Here is a 22,974-nt window from a genome sequence, read left to right as displayed (position 1 = left end):
TGGAATTGTATACATATATATGTAATTTATATCTCAGGTCACAATGTAAAATTATTTCTTAGAGTAGGTCATGAAAAGGTTTACACCATGCTATGCTAACTGAGATAAGCTGACTTAACCTAGAGCCAGACAGGATTTGAACCTCAGCTCTCTAACTGGCTGTATTAGCTTGGGCAAGTTACCTAATCCATCTATAGCTCAACTTCCTCATTTATAAAATGGAAAGACTGTCAGGATTTAATAAATTAACAGATATAAAGTGTGACCCCAGCGCCTGGCCTCATAATCAGTTTTCCCTATTATTTAATGCTGGGGTCCAACCCCAGCGGGTCCAGGGGTCCCCAAAGGTGTGGACGGAGTCGGCGAAGAAGGAATGACACGAAGACAGCCTTCAGTTGATCAGCAGCCTAGTCAGGACCTCTAGCCAAGATCTCCAGCCAAAGTTCTGGTCGGAGTTCTGGTTAGGAACTGATGAGGATCTGATGTTTATTGTCTTGTTACATCCGTATTTATACCAGCCGATTTTAATCCTGTCAATTTCTATTACAAAGGTTAGGGCGTTTCTTATCTCCATTCCAGGGAGTAAAGATTATGTAGCTTAACTACCTGCCTGGCACTTAATTAAGGGGTTGTATCCCCTCCCTAACCTCAGGGAAAAATCCCCACCTGGGGAAAGAACCTTTCTCAGAGAGGTGACCTTGGTTAAAACACATGGCACTAAGGAGAGCAAACATATTAAGAACAATATGCTATATATGCCAGGTCCCTTGAAACATATGCTGTCCAGATGTTTCTTTCCTGCAGCGACTGTGTCAAGCAGCAAGGATGGACCGGCTTCCGGCAATTTAATTATAAATAGCCACACATCAAATATATTAAGTATATTGCCCTAACTGGTTTGGCTCAGTGGATAGAGCATCGGCCTGCGGACTCAAGGGTCCCAGGTTCAATTCTAGTCAAGGGCATGTACCTTGGTTGCAGGCACATCCCCAGTAGGGGGCGTGCAGGAGGCAGCTGATTGATGTTTCTCTCTCATCGATGTTTCTAACTCTATCCCTTTCCCTTCCTCTCTGTAAAAAATCAATAAAATATATATAGTATCTCTTTGGGACCCTCTCCACTTAAGTATTTTCCCATAAACTGTAATAGCAGGGTGGAGACCAGTTCCTTTGAGAAAAGGCTGGAGACAATTTCTGCATCAGCTCAAACTGGTTTCCCAGCCCAAGTGGAGGCCACACTGGCTGAGTTAAAAGACTACTGTTTTTAAGTTAGCTTTTATTCAAGTCAAGCAATTTTGTTTGCTTTCTAAGGATAAGAGCTAATGGCATTATCCTACTTGAATTAACTGTTATAAATTGTATTCTTTCCCAAAAACTATTGATATGGAGGGGCAACAAAAATGCGAACCAGAAAGTACAGAAATCTCATGGCCTTTTAGACTATCAGCTCAGACAGCTCACTCTTAAACAGGTGAGTAAACACAAAATCCCTACAACAGGCTCAGGACTGCTGGAGCTGGCTGTGGGGGAGGGTGAAACTGCCACTTGCTTTGGCTTTGACTGTCATCATGCCCACTGACAACTGAGAACTAAAGAGGGAGTGCAAACCTAAGGACGAGGAATGCTTATCAAATCACAACCCCACACACCCTGCTCGGGGCCTGCCAGAAGCTTTTCAGTGCATCACATCTAAATCTAAACCTGCAACCATGACCTATTAACCTTACCTATCCCAACCTCTCCTCACCTGCCGGAACCCTCGCTGGACCTTCTGTTCCTTAAACACACTGATTTTGGTCCCACCCTAGACTCTGGTTCTTGCTGTTCCTTGTCCCTACAGCTCTCCCCCCTCAGATCCTCGCACAACTGGTTCCTCATACTAGTTCAGGTTTAAGCGAAAATGCTTTCCCCATTCACCCAAAATACCACCCATCTCTAACACACCACCCAGTGTTATTTCCTTCATAGCACTTAGTAAACCTTACTTATCATCTTCCCTCCCTAAAATCTAAGCTCCCTGTGAACAGACTCTTATCTGTCTTGTTTAGCATTGCATTCCCAGTGCTTAGGTGGTCAAAAACCTAAGTTGGAAATACATGAATAGTAATGCTTCTAGGAAGTCATGAAGCCACTCTATACTGGAGATTTTTATCTGTGGAGAGAGGAAAATGCTGTCCTACCTACTCTCAGAACTATGATGCTATAGGTGGAAAGTACTTTGAAACAAATTTTAGAAAAAGTAAAATATCCATTTCACCCTTGTTTCCCATTCCTCCAGCCCTTAGAGTTCCTAGTTAGAAGTTTGTCTTATGAGTTCCACAAATGGCCACTGAACACAGTGCCCAACCCACAAGAGATATGTAAGCACAATAAATGGACTGCCCTGATGGCTACCCTCTGCACTCAGGAATACACCAGCAGCAGAGAAATGGCAAGTTTTCACATTAACTGTCAACATATGATGACAGACATTCGCTAAGGAGGCAGGCAGTATGACACTGTAAAGTATGGGGTCTGAGTAATATCGCCACCCATCATGAGTGATGCTACGTGAGTTACTTCATCCCGAGCCTCGATTTCCTCTCTGATACATGGACCCAAGGCTACCTGCCATGAGGTAACCAAGAGGATCCACTGAAAGGGCCTGTAAGCAGTTGGCACAGGAAATAATCCACAGAGAATGGTTGTCAGAAACATTCATAACTCAGTTCCTCATTCATAACCAAACCACTTTAATTTACAACTTCAATAGACAATATGAAGTTCACAATCTCTTGAAATTCTGACCTTGCTCCTGCAGAAAAACAAAAGGGAAAAGCTTTAAGTACTTTTATTTTCACTAACTCAAATCCATAATTCTGTTTATTCAATTATTTAAGCATCCACTGAGCAACAGTCATGTGAGTCGCCTTGTAGAGGAGGGAAGCAAAATCACCTTGCTCTCGCAAAGGGCTTACAGTCTAGTTATTAAAACAAAATGTTTGCCGAAACCGGTTTGGCTCTGTGGATAGAGCATCGGCCTGCGGACTGAAAGGTCCCAGGTTCGATTCCGGTCAAGGGCATGTACCTGGGTTGCGGGCACATCCCCAGTGGGAGATGTGCAGGAGGCAGCTGATCGATGTTTCTCTCCCATCGATGTTTCTAACTATCTATCTATCTCTCTCCCTTCCTCTCTGTAAAAAATCAATAAAATATATTTAAAAAAAAACAACAAAAAAAAACACGTTAATGACAGTGTGGGAATATTGGGAAATCTGTAAGAGGATAGGAAGGGGTTAGTGCTGTCAGACACTTTAACACAGGAAGCAGAGGGCCTGGGACCTCTCACTGTCCATAACAAACCCAGAGACATACAAACTATAAAACAGCTTAATTACCTGCCTTTTGGAGACATTTTTGCCATCCCCCTCGGCCCTGCATATCCAAAAACTGCTGTAATTTTCATGTCAATAAGCACTTCTAATTAAAAAGGCAATACTAACATACAATTTAATGGAAACACTCAACTATCTTTTAATGCTTCGTATCCTTTAAAACAATTTCCAGCTCTAACTGGTTTGGCTCAGTGGATAGAGCGTTGGCCTGTGGACTCAAAGGTCCCAAGTTCGATTCCAGTCAAGGGCATGTACCTTGGTTACGGGCACGTACCTTGGTTACGGGCACATCCCAGTTAGGGGGTGTGCAGGAGGCAGCTGATCGAGTTTCTCTCTCATCGATGTTTCTAACTCTCTATCCCTCTCCCTTCCTCTCTGTAAAAAATCAATAAAATATATTTTTTTAAAAACACAACAATTTCCTCTCTGTAAAAAATCAATAAAATATATTTAAAAAAAAAAAAAAAAAAAAAAAAAAAAAGAATGTCTTAACCCCCAAGGGGTTGTAGGGAAAGGAACTTCTCCTGCTACCTTCCTTTTGAAAGAAGGGAAACTGACTGATGTCCTGATCTGGAAAATGAAAGGGTCGTAACCCTTTACTATTTAAAGAGTTCATTTCCATGCACATCCATATCATAACATTCCCCTATGCTGGAACTTTCCATGTAAGTGCTAAACGTAGAAGACGGTAGTAGTTTTGCAACTATAAACATGTACTGTATGCTCCTATCTGTCTTGTCCACCCTGTAATCCCTGTGTAGACTTGGTACTTAAAAGCCTTTGATGGCTAAAAGGGACCCTAATTTGTAACATAACTTAGGAAAAAATAAATTTTTAAAATATACAATGAAAATGAAGATGAAACCAAATTAGGGTGAGATGGCAGGAGCACAGGGGACAGCAAATGTGAAAATACTAAATTCAGAAATCAGACACATGAGCCCTGGCTGATGTGGCTCAGTTGGTTGAGCATCATCCCATGCACTTAGTGGTCACCAGTTCAATTCCCAGTCAGGACACATTCCTGGGTTGTGAGCTTGATCCCCAGTTGGGGGCGTGCAGGAGGCAGCCAATTGATGGTTCTCCCTCAATGATGTTTCTCCCTCTCCATTTCCCTTCCTCTCTCTCTCTAAAATCAATAAAAACATATTACATATTTTTTAAAGAAATTAGACACATGATATAGTTAATTCTTTATACAGTTAGAAAATGCATATTTCTTCAAGACATCATAGGTACAAAGTTAAAACATGTTTACTAACAAGTAAATAGGCCGGCCAGCATGGCTCAGTGGTTGAGTGTTGACCTATGGACCAGGAGGTCACGGTTCGATTCCCGGTCAGGCCATATGCCTGGGTTGCAGGTTCAATCCCCAATGTGGGGCATGCAGGAGGCAGCCGATCAGTGATTCTCTCTTATCATTGATGTTTCTATCTCTCTCCATCTCCCTCTCTCTCTGAAATCACTAAAAAATATTTTTTTAAAAAAAAAATGAGCTCTTCTTTCTTTATATAAAAAAATGTAAATATAACTTTCAAAAAATAGAAATTTTACCTACTTGTAAAGAGTTGAGTCTACACTTTCAGTCTTCATCATCTGGAAGGATACCCAATTCTTCATCCGTCCATTGGGAAGGATCGGGATATGGAAAGTGACCCTGGTGACATCATTAAAAAAAAAAAAAAAAGTCAAGAATCTATACTCCACACAATTACATTTAAAAAAAATATTTAAAGGAAAAATATGTAAGGAAAATATAAGGCTGTAACATACACACCCTTGACATGCCACAGGAGGGAATTCTACTACTTTACTCGATGGTCCAACTGTTCTTCGTATTGTTCAATGTAAGCTGAATTGTAAAAGCCTGCCCATTTTGAAGCTACCGGCCTGAGCCAGAGTTTGAGTATGTGTTTGTGATGAAGAGCAGTAGGAATGGAGGCAACAGATTTCAAAGATACCCCACATCTCAACAATGACTTGAAGCCCTGGCAAAACATAATGGATATCTCAAACTGTCCTGTCATTCCTGCTGGGAGATCTGGGAGCCTCGGGTGGACTTGTTCGTCTTCGATCCCGATGTAGGGGGCATCTGGCTGCACCATCGTCTCACACCAAATAGCCACATATCCTCCTGGCAGCTGACCCACAATGAGACAGGTGTCTATGTGCTGCCGATGTGTGGACACTAGGCAGCTCCTTACTGGGCAACAAGGGCACAGAGAAGTTCTCGGAGAAATGGGATACTAATCCACCTGATGCCTCTAAAACTTGTGCATAATTTAACATTTTTTTCTGACCCTAAAAACAAAACCAAATTGACTAAAATTCAAAGTATTCTGGATCAACAAGCACAGATTTCAGTGGCTCAAAGGCTTCATTCATTTCCTAGAGAACAGGGTCGGTGCAAATGCGATAAAAGTTCAGTTGAGGCTAATAAGATGCCGAGTAAAAACTTCCGTCCTCAAAACAAATTAGCCCACATCTATCCCACCCCAATTTGGTTGCCTTGGGCCTCCAGACAGACTAGATAACATTCATCATTTAAAGATTTTAAGTGTGAAACTTAACCTGATGAACCCTTAGTTCACAAGGTAAAAGAACTAGTTCCTAGTGTCCCTCCAAATATGGCAAACTAACACAAAGCATAAAACATGGACTATCTACATGTGCACCCTTTAGTACAAAAGGGGAGAGAGAGGTTTCATTAACAAAATTACTGCATACACACAGGACAATATGGGGAAGGGATGTGCAGTAGCCCACCTTATCCACAGGGGATACGTTCTAAGACCCCCAGTGGATGCCTGAAACCATGGATGGCACCGAACCCAAGGCATAGAATGTACTTTCCTATACATACATGCCTTTGCCCTTAAAGGAAGCACTTTACATCTGGCATGTCCACATGTGCTTTGGGGCCATTATCAAGTAAAATAAGGGTGAGACTTGTACACAAACACTGAGTTACCACAATCGACTCAATCTGATAACCGAGACAGCTACTAAGTGACTAGCTGGCAGGTGGTGTATACAGCGTGGAAATGCTAGACAAAGCGCCGGTTCACATCCCAGGCAGGACAGAGCAGGACAGCACAAGATTTTATCATGCTACTCAGAATGGCACACAATTTAAAATTTATAAATTGTTTATTTCTGGAATTTTTCATTTAATATTTTCAGATCACAGGTGTCCCAGGTAACTAAAACCAAGGAAAGCAAAATCATGGCTAGAAAAATAGTCTACACACGGGGGGGGGAGGGGGGGGTACCAAGCTAAGTTACTATTTCTTCCCTCCTCCTACCCACAGAAAGGAGAATATTCTGCACTTACCAGCACAGCATCTGAGTCATGCCAAAAGCGCCAGAGAATCCAGAACCACATGGTTGCACTGAAGAACTCACCCTTGATCACCTGGGACCTGGTGAGCTGGGGAAACTCTCTGTACCTGGGCTCAATGTGCACACCGCCACCAGCACTACGAGCCAAAAAGAAAACGTTAGGCAGCTTGCTACATCTTCAAAGTATTCAGTCATCCAAAACCCTGAGTTCCATCCGGAAACTGAAGCTAACATTTCTCATCTCCTCCACGAAATACAGAATGATAGAGCTCCACAAGCCCTCAAAATACTCATTTTTCATAAGCTCACTTTAAATTTGTTAAGCAACAAACAGTGGCCTGAACTGACAAGAGACTAATGATGATTTTCCTTTAGTGAATATTCCTGTATCTTGCACAGAAATATGAATGTGTTGATAATGAGTTACTGGCCCCAAGAGTTTTGGTTAAAGGATTGTGAACCTATAGTAGTAAGCAGTCACTAGCTTTATCCAAAGAAAACAAATAAGCAAATCAATTTAGCCATCTATTTCAAAAGTAAATTATGTTCTCAGCTCCACTGCAATATTTATGGGAAAGAGGACATTGTAACAATAGGCTTCCTCTTTAATAGGTTTAGATACTATCCTATATAATAAAAGCCTAATATGCAAACCGCAGAACGACGGGAGTAACGACCAGTCGCTATGACGTGTGCTGACCACCAGGGGGCAGACGCTCAATGCAGGAGCTGCCCCCAACCTGCAGGCCCCAGGCCAGCCAAGGCGGGTGCCAGCGGGGACCCCCCTGATCGCCCCGCAGAGGGAGGCGACAGGCAGCAACAGCAGGGGGTGGGGCCGGTGAGCAGGCAGCGCCAGGCCAGCCAAGGCAGGTGCCAGCAGGGGCCCCCCGATTGCCCCGCCGGTCACCCCACGGATCAGCCCTGATCACCAGCCAGGCCTAGGGACCCTACTCGTGCAAGAATTTCGTGCACCAAGCCTCTAGTCTAGTTATAAGGCCCATCAGTTAAACTCATTAAATAAGATTTGAGAATTATAGTTCAAACCCACTCTCCACATTTCATTGTTGCTAGAGTCTCGTAGTGTTTTAACTATGATTTGAAATAAATGGGTGTCCCAAACCAGGATTAAGTATCAAGTTTAAACACAAAAATGCACCATAATTCTCTGTGAAAGTTACATTTTAAAACATAAACCAACCTGACTGGTGTGGCCTGGTGGTTGAGTGTCAGTGGTTAAGCGTCAACCTATGAACCAGGAGGTGGCAGGTTCAATTCCCAGTCAGGGCACATGCCCGGGTTGCGGGCTCGATCCCCAGTGTGGGTTGTGCAGGAGGTAGCCTATCAATGATTCTCTCTCATCATTGATTTTTCTGTCTCTCTCTCCCTCTCCCTTCCTCTCTAAAGTCAATAGAAATATATTTTTAAAAGAACAAACAAAAACCAGATCATATTACTTTGAGGTTTAAAAGCCTAGATGGCCTCCCATCAAATTTGCCTTTGTCACCTATAAAGCCCTCCCTAATCTCTCTGATCCCACCTCTACCACCCTTCCCTCTGCTCCCCCGACTCCAGCCTGCCGGGCTTGCAGGCCATCAGCAGCACACAGAGCCTTTGCGGAGAGGCCCTTTCTGGCATGTTAGCATGGCTGACTTCTCACTCAGGACCTACTTCAAGTCAAACTCTCAGGCATGCATTCCCCACATCATCCTGCATACAGTAGCCCATCCACCCCTATCCTGGACACTGTAGATTAATCCCCCTCTATTTTCTTCATACCATTTGGTAGTACCTAAATGTGTTCTTTCTTTTCTACTTGTTTGTGTCCTCTCTCCATAATGGGAGCTCCATTCTCTTTCTTGTATTATGCTCTATCCCCAGCACCTAGAAAGGATCCTGGAATCCAGAAGATGCTCCATGAATATTTATTCACTTAATGATCACTCACACTGTGAAATCAGTGTGCGTTATGGAAGAACCAAGACCTCAGTGAAGAGGAGCACCCCCTAGCCCAGCTGGCATGGCTCAGTGGTTGGGCATTGACCTATGAACCAGAAGGTCACAGTTTGATTCCCCATCAGGACACATGCCCGGGTTGTGGGCTCGATCTACAGTGTAGGGTGGGCGTGCAGGAGGCAGCCAATCAATGATTCTCTCTTATCACTGATGTTTCTATCTCTCTCTCCCTCTCCCTTCCTCTATGAAATCAATAAAAGTATTTTTTTTAAGAGGAGCACCCCCCAGTCTCCCCCAGGGCTACCGCTTGGTAGTTATTCATTGTTGTCTGTGCTCAGGTCACACCTAGGCCTTTTCTTTCTTCCCACCTCACACCTGTCCCAGCTCCATATCTATATCTATATATATAAAAGCCTAATATATAAAGTGTCCCCTCAGGAGTTCAACAGACCAGGCGTTCGATCGCTCATTATAACATGCTCTGAACACCAGGGCGTGGCATGGAACGAAGGAAGGCCCTGGCCAGCAGCCAGCAGCTGCTAAGGACCATACCCATGCACAAATTTCGTGCACTGGGCCTCTAGTCCCTAACAATCATGTAACTTTAGGCAAGTCACTCCTTTAATTTCTGAGTCTCAGGTCCCTCACAACAACAGCTGAATAATACTTGCATGGTGCTTACTATGCACAAGTAACTGTCCTAAAACACTTCAGGAATTCTAATTCATTTGATTCCTTAGAAGTTAACATTATTATCCCCATTATACAGGTGAGAAAGCTGAGGCATGAAGAGATCAAGAAACTTCCAAGGTCATGCAGCTAATGTGGCAGGCACTATCCTGCATTGCCTCTTGGTAAAGTGTAAACGATGGTCTAAGGCAGTGGTTCTCAACCTTCCTAATGCCGCAACCCTTTAATACAGTTCCTCATGTTGTGGTGACCCCCAACCATAAAATTATTTTCGTTGCTACTTCATAACTGTAATTTTGCTACTGTTATGAATCATAATGTAAATATCTGATATGCAGGATGTATTTCATTGTTACAAATTGAACATAAATTAAAGCAGTGATTAATCACAAAAACAATATGTAATTATATATGTGTTTTCCAATGGTCTTAGGCGACACCTGTGAAAGGGTCGTTCGACCCCCAAAGGAGTCGCGACCCACAGGTTGAGAACCGCTGGTCTAAGGGGTCTCCAAACACTACCTGGAAAAATCCAAGGTACTATTTTCAGTCCTGCTCTTACTGAATCTCTCCTCTCTGCACTACCAGCTTGTTTTTGGTAGAGGTGTCCTCCCTTGGTAGGTATGTCCTGCCAGCGCCATGCTCTCCAGTCAGTTTCTTAGGCTACCTACCTCACCAGGTGACTCTTTTGCTCACTCTCTTAATTCTAGTGTTGCAAGAGTAAACCCTAATGTAAAATATGGACTTTGGGTGGCAATGCTGTGTCAACTGTAGGTTTATCAAATTGTAACAAATGTACCACTCTGATGAGTGAAGCTGGCAATGGAGGAGGTAATGCATGCGTGGGGGTAGGGGGGTATGTGGCAAATTTCTGTACCTCCCGCTCAAATTTGCCGTGAATTGAAAACTGCTCTGAAAAATAGATGTTTTTTAAAAAATGAAAAAATTCTGAACTGCTCAAGCATCTACTTTTGGCTCTCCCTTCTCCTACCTTCCCACACTCCCGTGCCTTAGAGAAGTCATTCCTCAACCTGCAGCCTGAGTGATTTTTCAGAATTATAATCTGGCCACAAGACATCGGACTGAAGCCGCTCAACGACGTCTGTCGCCTGTTTTAAATTATTCAGCCGGCCATCAGGATCCTCTACTGTTCCCTCCCTATGCCCCAAGTCTCCAGCCTCACTCCTGCCCTTGACCCTTCAAATGCACACACAGTAGAGGTTGTTTCCGCGGCCTGGACCGACCTCCCTTCCCCAACTCCTGCTCTAGCTTCCAGGTGAGCTTCAACTTGTGTCCACATCCAACTGTGAACATCCCGAGAGCAGGATCCCCCTGGTGCAGGGTAGTGTCCCTGCGTCCCCCTCACCCCCGACCCCGCTGTCACCAACTCCCCCTGGCCTTGACGCAGCCGACTACAAGTCCCAGCATGCCTCGGGGTGGGTCCGTCCCAGGCGCCCAGTGTCAAGGTGAGAACGTCCCGGAAACTGGCACTTTCTGTTAGAAGCAGGCCAAGACCCCACCCCCGACCGACACTCACTGACGGACTCCGCTTCCAGCCGCCCGCGCGCGGAGGCCTCTGAAGAGGCTGCCTCCGCCGCGAGCGAAAGGCGCCAGCCGCGTCAGAGCCGACATGCCAGCCCGAGTCCGGACAGCCGCCGCGAGGCCGCACCGCTGCGTTCACGTCACTTCCTCCCGGCGCCCCGCCCCCGGACGTCAGCGACGTCGCCCCGCCCGTCTCCTTCCGGATGATGTCAGCGGGAGGGAAGCCAAGGTTTCGTTCTCAAGTTAGCATCTCGGTCTCTTCGCTGGGGCGGGCTGCGCGCCTGGAGGGACTCGGCGTGCTGTGGTCCAGAGGGTGAGGAGGCGAGTGAGGGCGGCCCTAGGCGTTGCTAAGTGACGGCTGGGACTTGGCTGGGCGGAGCCGCGCGCTTCCTCGGGGACTGGCGTGCGAGGCCGCGCGGAGGGAGGTGAGGGCGCCCAGGAGCCCGGCCTGGGCGCCCGGCTTTGGGAGCACTGTGTTTCGCGCGTGCTAGCAAACTAACGCCGAGTCGGAACTCGCGCCTCCCTCCCGGTGCTGATCTACATGGCATTTTCCCAACCGGGACCTGCTCCTCCTGAATTAGCTGCCTTCCTTTCAGTTGGCAGATCCTTTGTGAACCAGTGGTCCTTCCCAAAGGTAGTGTTTTTTACTCTCTCCTGCAAGAGGCTCACGGCGACATGTTTAAGTCTTCCTTGTTTTATTGTTCTTCTGCAAACTTGAACTTTACCACCCGGCAGACAGTGGTTCCCAAATATCAGTCCATGGACGGACTGCTGGCATCGGTCACCCGAGGAGCCCACGTGCTCTGATTAAGTCTGGATTGGGGCCAAGGAGTCCGCACCTTAGCAGCCTCCAGTCCATGCTCCTACTTCCGTGACCCTGAGCCAGTCCTCGATTCTTGGCTTTTGTCTCTCCATATTGCCTTTTACAAGATCCTAGTGTCGCTCAACGCCCCTCCCCAAATTCTTAGGGTCTCCATTTATAGACTTTAGTTTTCCTAAGCACCTCCAGGTTTGATTAAATTATAAAACTTAGTCTGCCAGCCTAACCTTGGCGATTTCAATTTTGAAATGGGACCCTTGCTGAACACCAAAGATCTCACATTTATAGTCACAAGTATGAAAAATGGGATACTTAGGGAGAGAAATGTAGAACTGAATTTAGAAATGTGAGGGTAATTGAATATAACTGATGTCTCTCCTGTGCCAAGATAGGGGCCATGTGTCCTCTAACAAGAAACCTGTCCCTGGAGTGTGGCCCACCAAAAGCTTAAGATGCTGAGCTGCCCCAGGCCCTTGAGAACAGTCTTAATTGATTTACCCTCTGGCCCTGTTCTCCTGCCCTCTTAATATGTAAATTAGGGGAAAGAAGCCACTATTCTCTGGATGAGGACTTTCCACTTGATATGCAACAGTCTGCCTTTGTCTGAACTACCGTTGGCCACTTACCCTTTCTGGTGATAGCTACAAAACACTAACATAGAAATTTTGCTATCTTCCTAGAGAACTGGCTGCCCAAGCCATACAGCTCCCAGCAAAGAACAATGTTATGATTCCAAAGCCACAAAAACAAAGCACAGCTTAAACAAAAAAGAGCAGAGAGCTTGGGAGTGAAGATCTGGAGTTCAGACCTCAGCTCTGCCAATTATTAGCTCTAGAAATTTGGACAACTCACTTTATTTCTCTGAACATCAGTGCCCCTAATCTTAATTTGAGTCACTTAAGAATCCACAGATAGTGACTGGCCCACAGCATGTACTCAGGGAATTTTTATTCCTTTATTGTACCTTCCTTTCCTGGTAGCAAAAGCTTGATTCAGGTTCAGGGTAACAAAAATTCATTCACCTTCTCCATCGTTTTTTTGTTTGTTTGTTTTGGTAAGAGAATTTATTTTTTTTAATTAATTTATTTTTAAAATATATTTTTATTTATTTCAGAGAGGAAGGGAGAGGGGGAGATGGAAACATCAATGATGAGAGAGAATCATTGATCGACTACCTCCTGCATGCCCCCCACTGGGGATCGAGCCTGCAACCCAGGCATGTGCCCTCGACCAGGGCACCCTTCAGTTCATAAGCCAACACTCTATCCACTGAGCCAAACCCGTCAGGGCTCCCCATCTTTCTTGCTGAATTTTGAAACAAAAAGTTTTAACTTCAATGCTTGCTTGTATTTAAAGCAGTATTGATCTGTAGCCATTTGGAGCTTTAATATTTTACATCACAAATTATGATTTTTTTACTATAAAAATTTTATGGTTCCAATCAATAAACTGTTGACTGTAACAATGACACATTTGTCTTGCAGACATGTTCTGAGAGCTGCAAGGGCAAATATCTCTTACTGCCTTTTGCAGATTACACAATGGCCCTCTTTGGGGTTCTAAGATGAGCACCCCATTTGAATGGATGCATTTTAGAAGGTGAGAGAGCCCAGCTGGCATGGCTCAGTGGATGAGCATCAACCTATGAACCAGGAGGAGGTTCAATTCCCGGACAGAACTTATACCTGGATTGTGGGCTTGATCATCTCTCTCCTTCTTTCTCTCTGAAATCAGTGAAAAAATATTTTTAAAAATAAAAAATTGAGGGTGAGGGAAGGAATGCCAAGCCCTGGCCCTGAGCTCTCACCTTCTAAATGCAAATCAAATTCCCAGTCAAATTTTGACAGACTGTAAGAACTGACTCTAAATGGCCCACATCTCTGAGGTCCTAGGGCGGGCAGGAGGGGGTCTATGGGGAAAGAAGGAGATATATGTAATACTTTCAATAATAAAGAATTATTTTTTTATGGCCCACATTGAGCATCTAATCCCAAATCAAGAACCTATTCTATATCTGGAAAACAAAGCAAAGGGATGAGGAAAAAAATCTGTTCACAAAACTTGATGTTTATTTAATTTCCTACTCTTAAAGCCTTGCTTGATCTCACTTTCCTTGTGTGTCTTGGAAAGAAACATCTTTCCAGTGGTTTTGGTCACACTGAAACAAACCTGAAATACTTTAGAGGAGATGGAGCTATGATTTCTCTTCAGGGAAACAGCATGCTGCCACTTTATCAACTTATACCCAGTAAAGTAGCCTTTCTCCTTAAAAAGATGACTTCAGTGCATTAAAAATTCTTGTTTTAAAAATCAGCTAATTATGTATATTAAAGCACACCCATTAACCATTTAACCTCTTCAACACAGCCTGTGTTCATTTTGTAATGGCTCCTGAGTGTAGAGCGCCTGGGAAGGCACATGAGCATTTCTTTAATTACTGTCAGCTGAATCCAGTGGCGTTGGCAGAGCCACATCCTGGAAACACACCTTGCCAGAGGCAGGAATGTTGTCAGCTTGACCTTCAGCCCAGGCGCCAGGGGGTGGGTTTCGTTATCTAAATCCAGCCAAGCACTAGGAATGAATACTACTCAGGCCCACCCAAGAATGCACATAATCTCCTTTGTCTTGACCTTTAGTAAAACTTCCTGGGTTTTGCTGTATAAAATAAACACGCTGTATTGGCTCTGGGTCCCTGTCTCTCCAACAGAGGACAGTGGTCCCACCCAGCCCCAGCTTTTTCCTTCCATCTCTGTGTCTGTCTCTTTCATTTTCTCAATCCCTCAATCCCCAGCAGCCCCTACTCAGGAACCAGACCGCTCTCTAACCTCGCTGGACGCAGAAAAGAGAAATATTTACACCTAAGAAACTGAGGCCATAATCCAACAGCCCACAAGGAAATGAGTCATGCCAACAATCACACAATTGAGCATGGCATCAGACCCACCATAGTAGAGCCTCAAAATGTCTGTACAGCCCTGGCCAGTTGCTCAATGGTTAGAGCATCGGCCTGCAGACCGAAGGGTAGCAGGTGAGATTCCTGGTCAAGGTTTCCCAGCCCTGGTAGGGGTGGGTGCATGGGGGAGGCAGCTAGTCCATGTGCTTCTCTCACGTCAATGTTTCTCTCTCTTTCCCCCCCCTCTTTTCCTCCCTTCCACTCTCTCTAGAAATCATATCCACGGATGAGGATTAAAAAACATGTTTGGGAAAGACCCTGAGCAGAAGACGCAGCTAAGCTGTACCCAGATTTTGGACACTGTGAGGTAATAAATGTTCTGCCTGGCCAGTGTGGCTCAGTGGTTGAGCATTGACCCATGAACCAGGAGGTCATGGTTCAATTCCCGGTCAGGGCACATGCCTGTGTTGTGGGCTTGATCCCCAGTAGGGGGCATTCAGAAGGCAGCAAATCGATGATGTTTCTCATCAATGGATCTTTCTCTATCCCTCTCACTTCCTCCCTAAAAATTAATAAAAAATATCTATACTAATAAAAGGGTAATATGCTAATTAGACCAGATAGACTAGACGTCTTCTGGACGTCCTTCTGGACAAAGCCACGGTGGCGGGGGCCAAGGCAGAGGCGGTTAGGGGCAATCAGACTGGCAGGCAGAGGGGGTTAGGGGCGATCAGGCTGGCAGGGGAGAGCAGTTAGAGGCATCAGGCAGGCAGAGGTAGTTAGGGGTGATCAAGCAGGCAAAAAGGTTAGGGGTGATCAGGCAGGCAGAGTGGTTAGGGGCGATCAGGCAGGCAGGCAGGTGAGGGGTTAGGAGCCAGCAGTCCTGGATTGTGAGAGGGATGTCTCCGATTGGAGAGGGTGCAGGCCAGGCTGAGGGATCCCCACCCCCCTGTGCACTAATTTTGTGCATCAGGCCTCTAGCATATATATCCTGTATAATAAAAGCCTAATATGCTAAGTGTCTTAACTGTTCAACCAGTTGCTATGATGCGCACTGACCACCAGGGGGCAGACACTCCAACCAGTAGGTTAGCTTGCTGCTGGGGTCCGGCCGATCAGGAGTGGGCAGACAGGCCAGACATGCTCTGGAGCCCTCCCACTCCTAATCATGCACCGGTGGGGTCCCTCGGCCTGGCCTGTGGGATTGGGCCGAAACCAGCTCTCTGATATCCCCCGAGGGTCCTGGATTGCGAGAGGTGCAGGCTAGTCAGGGCCCACGGTGCATGAATCCGTGCACCAGGCCTGTAGTGCGCGCGAGAGCACACACACACACACACACACACACACACAAACACTAGAGGCCCAATGCACAAAATTTGTGCAAGGGCTTTGGCCCCGGCCCCCACCCGCAGATGCCATGGCTGCAGCCGGGGGCCTCTGCCGCCTCTGCCTCTGCCACGGCTTTGTCTGGAAGGAAGGACGTCCGGTCTAATTAGCATATTACGCTTTTATTATTATAGATGCTTTAAAAAATGTTGTTCCAGCCAGTAAGTTTTGGGGTAGTTTGTGTGCAGTGATAGATAAATAATATATACCACAGATGGCTTGATTAAATCCATTGGCTATAAGGAAAGGCTTGGTTGTGCTGGTGTAGGCTCAGGGTAGCACGTACTCTGTGTGTCTGACTGGTGTGCCTATGAGGAGGAAGCTGATCAGTGCCACTTCCCTTTCCCAGCTACCTGGAGCCACCACAGTACCTCTCTGCCTGGTTAGATGCCCTCCCCTCAAGATTGGGAAGTAAAAATAACATCTCCACCCCTCTGGGAAAAACTTCACCAAAGGAATCTCTGCCCAACTAAACGTTACTTGCTCCCTCAAAGACAGAAACGAAGAACTTTATCCTTGAGAAGGAGAGTGGAAGAATCTAGTCCTGTGGCCAGAGCAGGACTTCAGAGAACAGGGAGGCTTGACTTTTTACTCACTGTCTAAAGCAGGGGTCTCCAAAAAGAGCAAGAGAATCCACTGGGATGAGAGAGAAAATACTATTTTATTTAGAAAATTAAGAATTTTAAGCTTTACCAATATCCACTCTACAATCTGACCCTAGGACAGTGATGGCGAACCTATGACACGTGTGTCAGGTGACACGCGAACTCATTTTTTTGGTTGATTTTTCTTTGTTAAATGGCATTTAAATATATAAAATAAATATCAAAAATATAAATTTTTGTTTTACTATGGTTGCAAATATCAAAAAATTTCTATATGTGACACGGCACCAGAGTTAAGTTAGGGTTTTTCAAAATGCTGACACACCGAGTTCAAAAGGTTCACCATCACTGCCCTAGGATCTTCTTAGTCCATGTGGACCAGCCACATGTCAGGTCAACTTTGAAGGAACAGTCTGTGGGTGGGCCCGGCACAGAGGGGCAGGCAGTGCCCACCACCCCTTAATCCACTACTAGAGTGTCACGGGTGCTCTTGCAGGTTCAAGCCCTGGTTAAGAGGCTGTGCTGATTATATTATCTACCTACTAATATTAACCTAAATTAGCCCTAGACAAATGCACAAGGGCCTGAACATTGCTCAGAGGAACCACAGTCTGAATACTAATATGCAAGCACAGGAGAAGAGGGCAGAGCTGATTCTGCTCTTGTCCCTACGGTATCAGCCACGTTAATTGTTGCTCTTCGTTTTTCCCCTTGTAATAAAATTTAGCAAGGAGTTAGCAAAAATATTTAAAAGTATAAAGATCATTTGAAATACAGTGAAATTTGCCCTAAGTGTACATTGCACCTCCAGATTTGCTAGTGATGGTATCACCTGCATAAAATATATAAATAAATTATATATGTATGTGTACATAAATATATTCAACTTTTTACCAATAAGGGTACATTAAAAACTAGAAGCCATGGGTCTACAAGATACTGTGACATTTTCTAACTTAATTATCAGAGGCCAGGAGGACCCACCTGATGAGGGATTACAGAGGGTTAAGAAGAGAGAAAAGAAAACAAAATAATTTGAGTTTATTTGTCCTCCTCCACAGAACCTTTTCCCTGAAATAGTCTCCCACCAGGCCCAGCTCCTACAACTGGATAGATAGGAACCTTCCCTCCCTTTACTTCCACAAGTAACACAAAGCTATTTAAACAGATGCCTAAAGCCAAATCAGAGAGAAAAGCAATGCATGCCCTCCACACATCCCAATTTGTAAGTGTTCTCGCTGCCCCAGGAGAGGCTGTTGGGAGGAGTCTTCAGTTCTGAGAGGAAGGCCCACTGCACGCCTGCAGCATGCCCACTGCTGGTCAGGGGGAAGACACTGGCCCTTTCAGCAGGAAGGGCTTGGCTGCCTCCAGGATGTCCAGTTTGGGGTCCAGTGAGCGACCAAGCCCCTCGAGCACCATGATGGCAAACACAATGGAGGCGAAGTTGCTCTCAAGCTTTACCTGAAAGATAAAATAAGTGGTTCTTCCCAAAGCCCATTGATATATAGAGTTCTGGATAACCATGTAGCTGTCTGCTCTCAGCCTCCTGTACCCGCCCATGTGACTTTTACTGTCTACCTGACCCTCTTTTCCCTACCCCATCATTTTACCCACCATCTCATCTACTCACCCAACCTCCCGTCTACTAGTATTACTAAGGAAAAATCTGGGGGATGTGGTATGTACTTTTCTAGGGGTGTGTGCGTGTGTGTGTGTGTGTGTTCATATGACTTAAAAATAATAAAATTAGTATCTCAGCGATATACCAGAAACTGTAAATCTAAATAAGGATCGTTCTTCTGACCAGCCACCTTTCTGACTCTTAATTCTATGTTATGATCCTTGCCAAATGCAGTATTTCACTGTCGGATTGCAGAACCTCAAGAGAAACAATGGGAAAGGCCATCTTCAGACAAGAATCTGCCCTGCCCTCAACTCCTTAGACCCTTGGCTGACAGTTTTACTTTGAAGAATAACCCAAGACCACACTCCATCACAAGGAGACAGACAAAGGCCAAGGTGGAGAACTGTGAGGCCGTGTCCCTCCAAGGAACAGGGGCAGGAGGCAGAGGCCACAACAGCCGTGCTGGCATCTGAACACACCAGGACAAGAGGCACCTCCTCACGGGCCGGCCCAGCCTCAGGGTGTTACAGGCTCAGGAAAGCTGTATAAGTGTGACTTAGATGAGTACCAGGCATCATTCATGTGCACTGAGGAGGGGAAGGGCGTGACAGCTTTCATTAGACGGTGTTTACGTCTGTGAATCCATTTTTCTGCAGCTCAGGATCACAGATACTTGGACAGCTTAGCCTTACTGAGACACAGACCAACACTGTGACAAAGGGAAAACCTGCTGTACCTAGTTAGTACACAGAAGCAGCACTCTCCATGCTAATGAAGTGGTACCAAAAATGTTTTTAAAAAATGAGATCTCATATAAGAGGAGTACTTCTCACGACCCTGTGGCCACCCATCAGCTTCCCCAGAGACCTCCCCTCCAGCCTGGCTGGAGCAGAGAGGCTCAGCTCTGCCAGGGGCCTCACCTTGTGAGTCATCAGTAACTTAAAGACATTCGAGAGAAGGCTGGAAACTTGGAGCTGGAAAAGATAGTAAAATTGACTGTAGAGAGTGCCGACCTCTCTCCCACACCTCCCCAACTACTTCTCTCCCAGGCCCCTGTCCCGTCCTTCCCCAACACCTCGTCCCTCCCATCACACACACACATACCAGTGAGTGCAAAGAGACTCTAATTCCAGAAGGACTGCACATGCTCCCATCTAGAGTATGAGGAGCCTGAGTTCAAAGGCTCCTTCCAGGAAGAGGCCTGGAGGCCCAGCTCACCCAGTGTGTGTCCACCAGCGCACACACACCACATCTGAATAAGGAGGATCAGCAGTGCCTGGGTGCCAGCTGCTGCTCATTCTGAGCTCTGACTCGATCCTGCTAGTGTAGCCATGAACTTGAGGAAACGCTCAGTTTTGCTAGAACTGAGTGTAAAATACAAATTGAACTCAAGTCTAAATAAAGGATGTGAACATTAGGTATGTCTTCTGGCCACTCAGAGACCGTCATCCCTCCCTTCAAGCTCAGCTGAGCTCGAGATAAGAAGCGGCAGAACAGCTACACCCCAGACAGGCTGGGGTGCGACACTATGTATGTCATGCCCCAGAAGGCACCCTGGGAACCTGGTCAAGGAGCCACTCTTGAGAGTCAGAGATTCCAGTGGGCCTCCTCACACCTGGGAGATGTGGGCATGTGTTCTTTATCTGCCTTAAAACTCAAACCCCCTCCAGACTTCTCCCCATTAAAAGATCTCCCTTCACTTTGGGGTTTGTTCTCGCCAAGGGCAAGGGCAGTACTCAGGCCCCTGCCCCTCTGTGGCCTGCTCACCTTTTCCAGGGTGATAGTGTTCTTCCTGGCCTGCGTTACTAGTGCAGCCATCTCAGCCTTGAATCGCTCCACGTCCTTGCACTCACTGGCCCGAGCGTGATGCAGGATGAGCTCAGCCACTCTTTGGCCCTGGAAGATACAAAAGAAAAGAAACTTGGTAGAGCTGGGAGGGCACAAAATTAGATGATCTGCCCACACTCCTTCATATCCTAGTTGTTTCCACCTAGTTCTTCTATCTTGCCCTTGGCCACTGCTGACCAACCAGCCTAGCCTCAGAGCCAGAGCCACCAGGACCTGTCACCAGACTGGACCAGCCACACTGTCCTCCCGGTCTCCCTCTGGGCCCAGCAGAATCCCCTCCTCACCGCCTCTGTGCTGCAGCCTTCCCACTCCTCCACCCAGGACACCCTCTGACCAAAGCCTCCATGGTCTCCCCAAACACCCACCTACCCTGGTAGTCACTGCTAATGCCTTTCACCTCCCTCCTCAGGCTGTGACTTCTTTGTCCACCCAAGCCTGTGCAGGGGAACATACCCCACCCTACCTGCCACCGTGGCCCAGGCTCAAGCCTCTGCCCCCTCAGAAGCCTCCTAAGCAGGAGCTAGTCTTCCTAGTGCCCACTGCAGGCTTGTTGAAGAAGGAGAAACTGCCACGACTACACGACAGCATTTGGGAAGGAGGCATTTCTTCCCATCCCAAACCATGAGCTACTTGGAACTGGCCTCAGTCACAGGCACCAGCACCTTCTGACTAAAGACCAGAGATGCTTCTGTTAGGAGCACCCGTGGCAAAGACGGCATTTACAAGGAAAATGAAGGCTGAAGAGCCCGAAAGTTCTCAAGAGCTTCAAGGGTTTGGGCCCAACTCCCGAGGGCCCAGTGGGTCTCACCTGCCCCATTGCTACGGCCATGAAAACTGCGTGGAAGTTCCTCAGATCAGCAGCCCGCAGCTCTGCCACAATACCAGCATCCAGGAGCACCAGGCGCAGTGGGCACCGGGCAGGCGTCACGGACACCACCAGTGTGTCACAAACATCCGCCTGCTGCAGCTGTGCCTCTTGGCTCTTGGAAAGACCATCGGCACCCTGGACCAGGATGTTCCCAGGGTGAAGGTCCGCGTGGACAAAGTTGTCCACAAATATCTGGAAAGAGATCAGCACTATTCAAGGCTAAATCAACCCTCACCACCCCATCACCACCAGGAAAAAGCTTCCAGGGTGATGGTATATTCCTAGTGTACAGAGAAGTGTACATTTGATAAATTAATTCATTGTCTGATGACATCAGTTCAGAATTTGTACAGGGACAGGACAGGTTGATGTTTTCAAGAGAAAAGTTATTTTCAAAGTCAAGAGCATTAAAAAATATTATAGGAAACATGAAATGTTGCAGGTTCAATCCCTGGTGGGAGTGGGTACAGGAGGCAACCAATCAATGTTTCTCTCATACATCAATGTTTCTCTCCCCCCCCCCCCCTTTTCTCTCCATTCCTCCCTCTCTCCCCACTCTCTTCCCCTCTCTCTAAAATCAGCAAAAAAGCCCTAGCTGGTTTGGCTCAATGGATAGAGCATTGGCCTGTGGACTGGACTGTCCTGGGTTCCATTCCAGTCAAGGGCACATGCCCCGGTTTCAGGCTTGATCCCCACTAGGGGGCGTGCAGGAGGCAGCCAATTAATGATTCTCTCTCATCATTGATGTTTCTATCTCTCTCTCCCTCTCCCTTACTCTCTGAAGTTAACAAAAAATATATTTTTTAGCCCTAACTGGTTTGGCTCAGTGGATAGATCATCAGCCTGCGGACTGAAGGGTCCCGGGTTTGATTCCGGTCAAGGGCATGTACCTTGGTTGCAGGCACATCCCCAGCACACCGCAGGAGGCAGCTGATTGATGATTCTCTCTCATCGAAGTTTCTAACTCTCTATCCCTCTCCCTTCCTCTCTGTAAAAAAATCAATAAAAAATATTTAAATATATATATATATATTTTTTTTTACAAAAATAATAATAAGTAAAATCAGTAAAAAACAAAAAAAAACAAAAAACAAACACATATCCTCGGGTGAGGATTAAAAAAATAAAATTATCTACTCATTGTTTAAAGATTTTCCCCAAACCTCTCTGCTCTTAAAATTCATGGAACTAGCCGGTTTGGCTCAGTTGATAGAGCATTGGCCTGCGGGCCAAAGGGTCGAGGGTTTGATTCCAGTCAAGGTCAAAGGCAGGTACTAGTAACTTGGTTGCAGGCTCCTCCCTGGCCGAGCCCTGGGTCGGCTCCTGCAGGAAACAACGAATTGATCTGTTTCTCTCACATCGATGTTTCTCTCTGTCTTTCCCTCTCTCTTCCACTCTCCCTAAAAATCAATGGAAAAATATCCTCGGGTGAGGATTAACAAACAAAAAAAATTTTTTCATGGAACTTCCTTTCTTTCAAATATTTCATAACTCAGGCTTCCCCTCCATTACCTCCATTTGTCCACACAGTGACATGTAACAGCAATACTAACCACCACCTACTGGCAGAGAATCAAGTAGACAAGGAGAAATGGCTTTGAGACTACTAAGCAGGAAAGAAAGCCCCAGGAACTATGATAGACAGAAAGTCAGGTGTGACTTTGGGGAACAAAAATCTGCCTCCCATGAAAGAGAGAAACCACTAGCAATCCTAGAGGGGAAAAAGGAGAGCCCAGTGCAGAGGCACAGAGCAGCTGCTTCAGAGGGGCTCTCAGCGGACTCCTCCTGGCACAACAGAGCCCCTCCTCCTGGATGCAGGTCACAGTGACCCTCCTAGTCCAGACCCTGGCTTTACTCGACATCGGGAGGCTGCTACCTGGTGAAAATCCTGGAACCCTGACCCAAGCCTGGCACCTTGCTGTCAGCTCATCCCTCAGGGCCTATGCCCCTATCCTTGACCCCAGGAGCTGGAAGCCTCCATAATACTCACCCACTCCTGGGCACTGCTTACTGCTGCTTCTACCCTGGCT

The 22,974-nt window shown here is 46.2% G+C and overlaps 2 protein-coding genes and 1 long non-coding RNA gene across 7 annotated transcripts in view; 1 reads left to right on the top strand and 2 right to left on the bottom strand.

Moving 5' to 3' along the window:
* Positions 1-2,707: 2,707 nt before the first annotated feature.
* On the bottom strand, positions 2,708-11,052 carry NDUFB2 (NADH:ubiquinone oxidoreductase subunit B2). The gene is made up of 4 exons (XM_006094713.3): positions 10,896-11,052; positions 6,708-6,852; positions 4,932-5,030; positions 2,708-2,793 (listed from the first exon to the last, which is right to left on the bottom strand). Exons 1-3 carry the CDS (start codon positions 10,988-10,990, stop codon positions 4,956-4,958), a joined length of 315 nt encoding a protein of 104 aa, XP_006094775.1. The 5' UTR covers positions 10,991-11,052; the 3' UTR covers positions 2,708-2,793; positions 4,932-4,955.
* Positions 11,053-11,119: 67 nt separating this feature from the next.
* Positions 11,120-19,125, top strand: LOC106698151. 4 transcript variants are annotated; one of them, XR_001349428.2, is made up of 3 exons: positions 11,120-11,213; positions 14,885-14,980; positions 18,460-19,125. It is a non-coding gene; the product is annotated as an uncharacterized LOC106698151 (long non-coding RNA). The 4 variants fall into 4 exon arrangements; XR_002830694.1 differs by having other exon boundaries at positions 11,188-11,325; XR_002830693.1 differs by having other exon boundaries at positions 11,196-11,534.
* ADCK2 (aarF domain containing kinase 2) overlaps positions 17,626-22,974 on the bottom strand; it is a 12,755-nt gene continuing 7,406 nt past the window's right edge. For both annotated transcript variants that reach the window (XM_006094709.3, XM_023758883.1), the window contains 4 exons: positions 20,885-21,136; positions 19,996-20,124; positions 19,149-19,202; positions 17,626-18,065 (listed from right to left, as the gene is read on the bottom strand). In XM_006094709.3, coding sequence (XP_006094771.1) covers positions 17,925-18,065; positions 19,149-19,202; positions 19,996-20,124; positions 20,885-21,136 — 576 coding nt within the window. In that variant the 3' untranslated portion in view covers positions 17,626-17,924. The remainder of the gene's footprint in view (positions 18,066-19,148; positions 19,203-19,995; positions 20,125-20,884; positions 21,137-22,974) is intronic.

Source organism: Myotis lucifugus, unplaced genomic scaffold (assembly GCF_000147115.1).
Source record: "Myotis lucifugus unplaced genomic scaffold, Myoluc2.0 scaffold_141, whole genome shotgun sequence".
NCBI classification, from domain to species: Eukaryota; Metazoa; Chordata; class Mammalia; order Chiroptera; family Vespertilionidae; genus Myotis; species Myotis lucifugus.
Note: the sequence above shows the minus strand (reverse complement) of the source record. Positions and strands in the feature narration are given on the sequence as shown.

What these genes read in the sequence shown, in the direction of transcription:
- NDUFB2 (XM_006094713.3), bottom strand. Translation starts at nt 10,990, where the DNA reads ATGTCGGCTCTGACGCGGCTGGCGCCTTTCGCTCGCGGCGGAGGCAGC. An exon ending in GCTGGAAGCGGAGTCCGTCA is followed by an intron (nt 6,853 to 10,895) that starts GTGAGTGTCGGT and finishes TTTGGCTCGTAG; the next exon opens with TGCTGGTGGCGGTGTGCACA. An exon ending in ATGACTCAGATGCTGTGCTG is followed by an intron (nt 5,031 to 6,707) that starts GTAAGTGCAGAA and finishes TGATGTCACCAG; the next exon opens with GGTCACTTTCCATATCCCGA.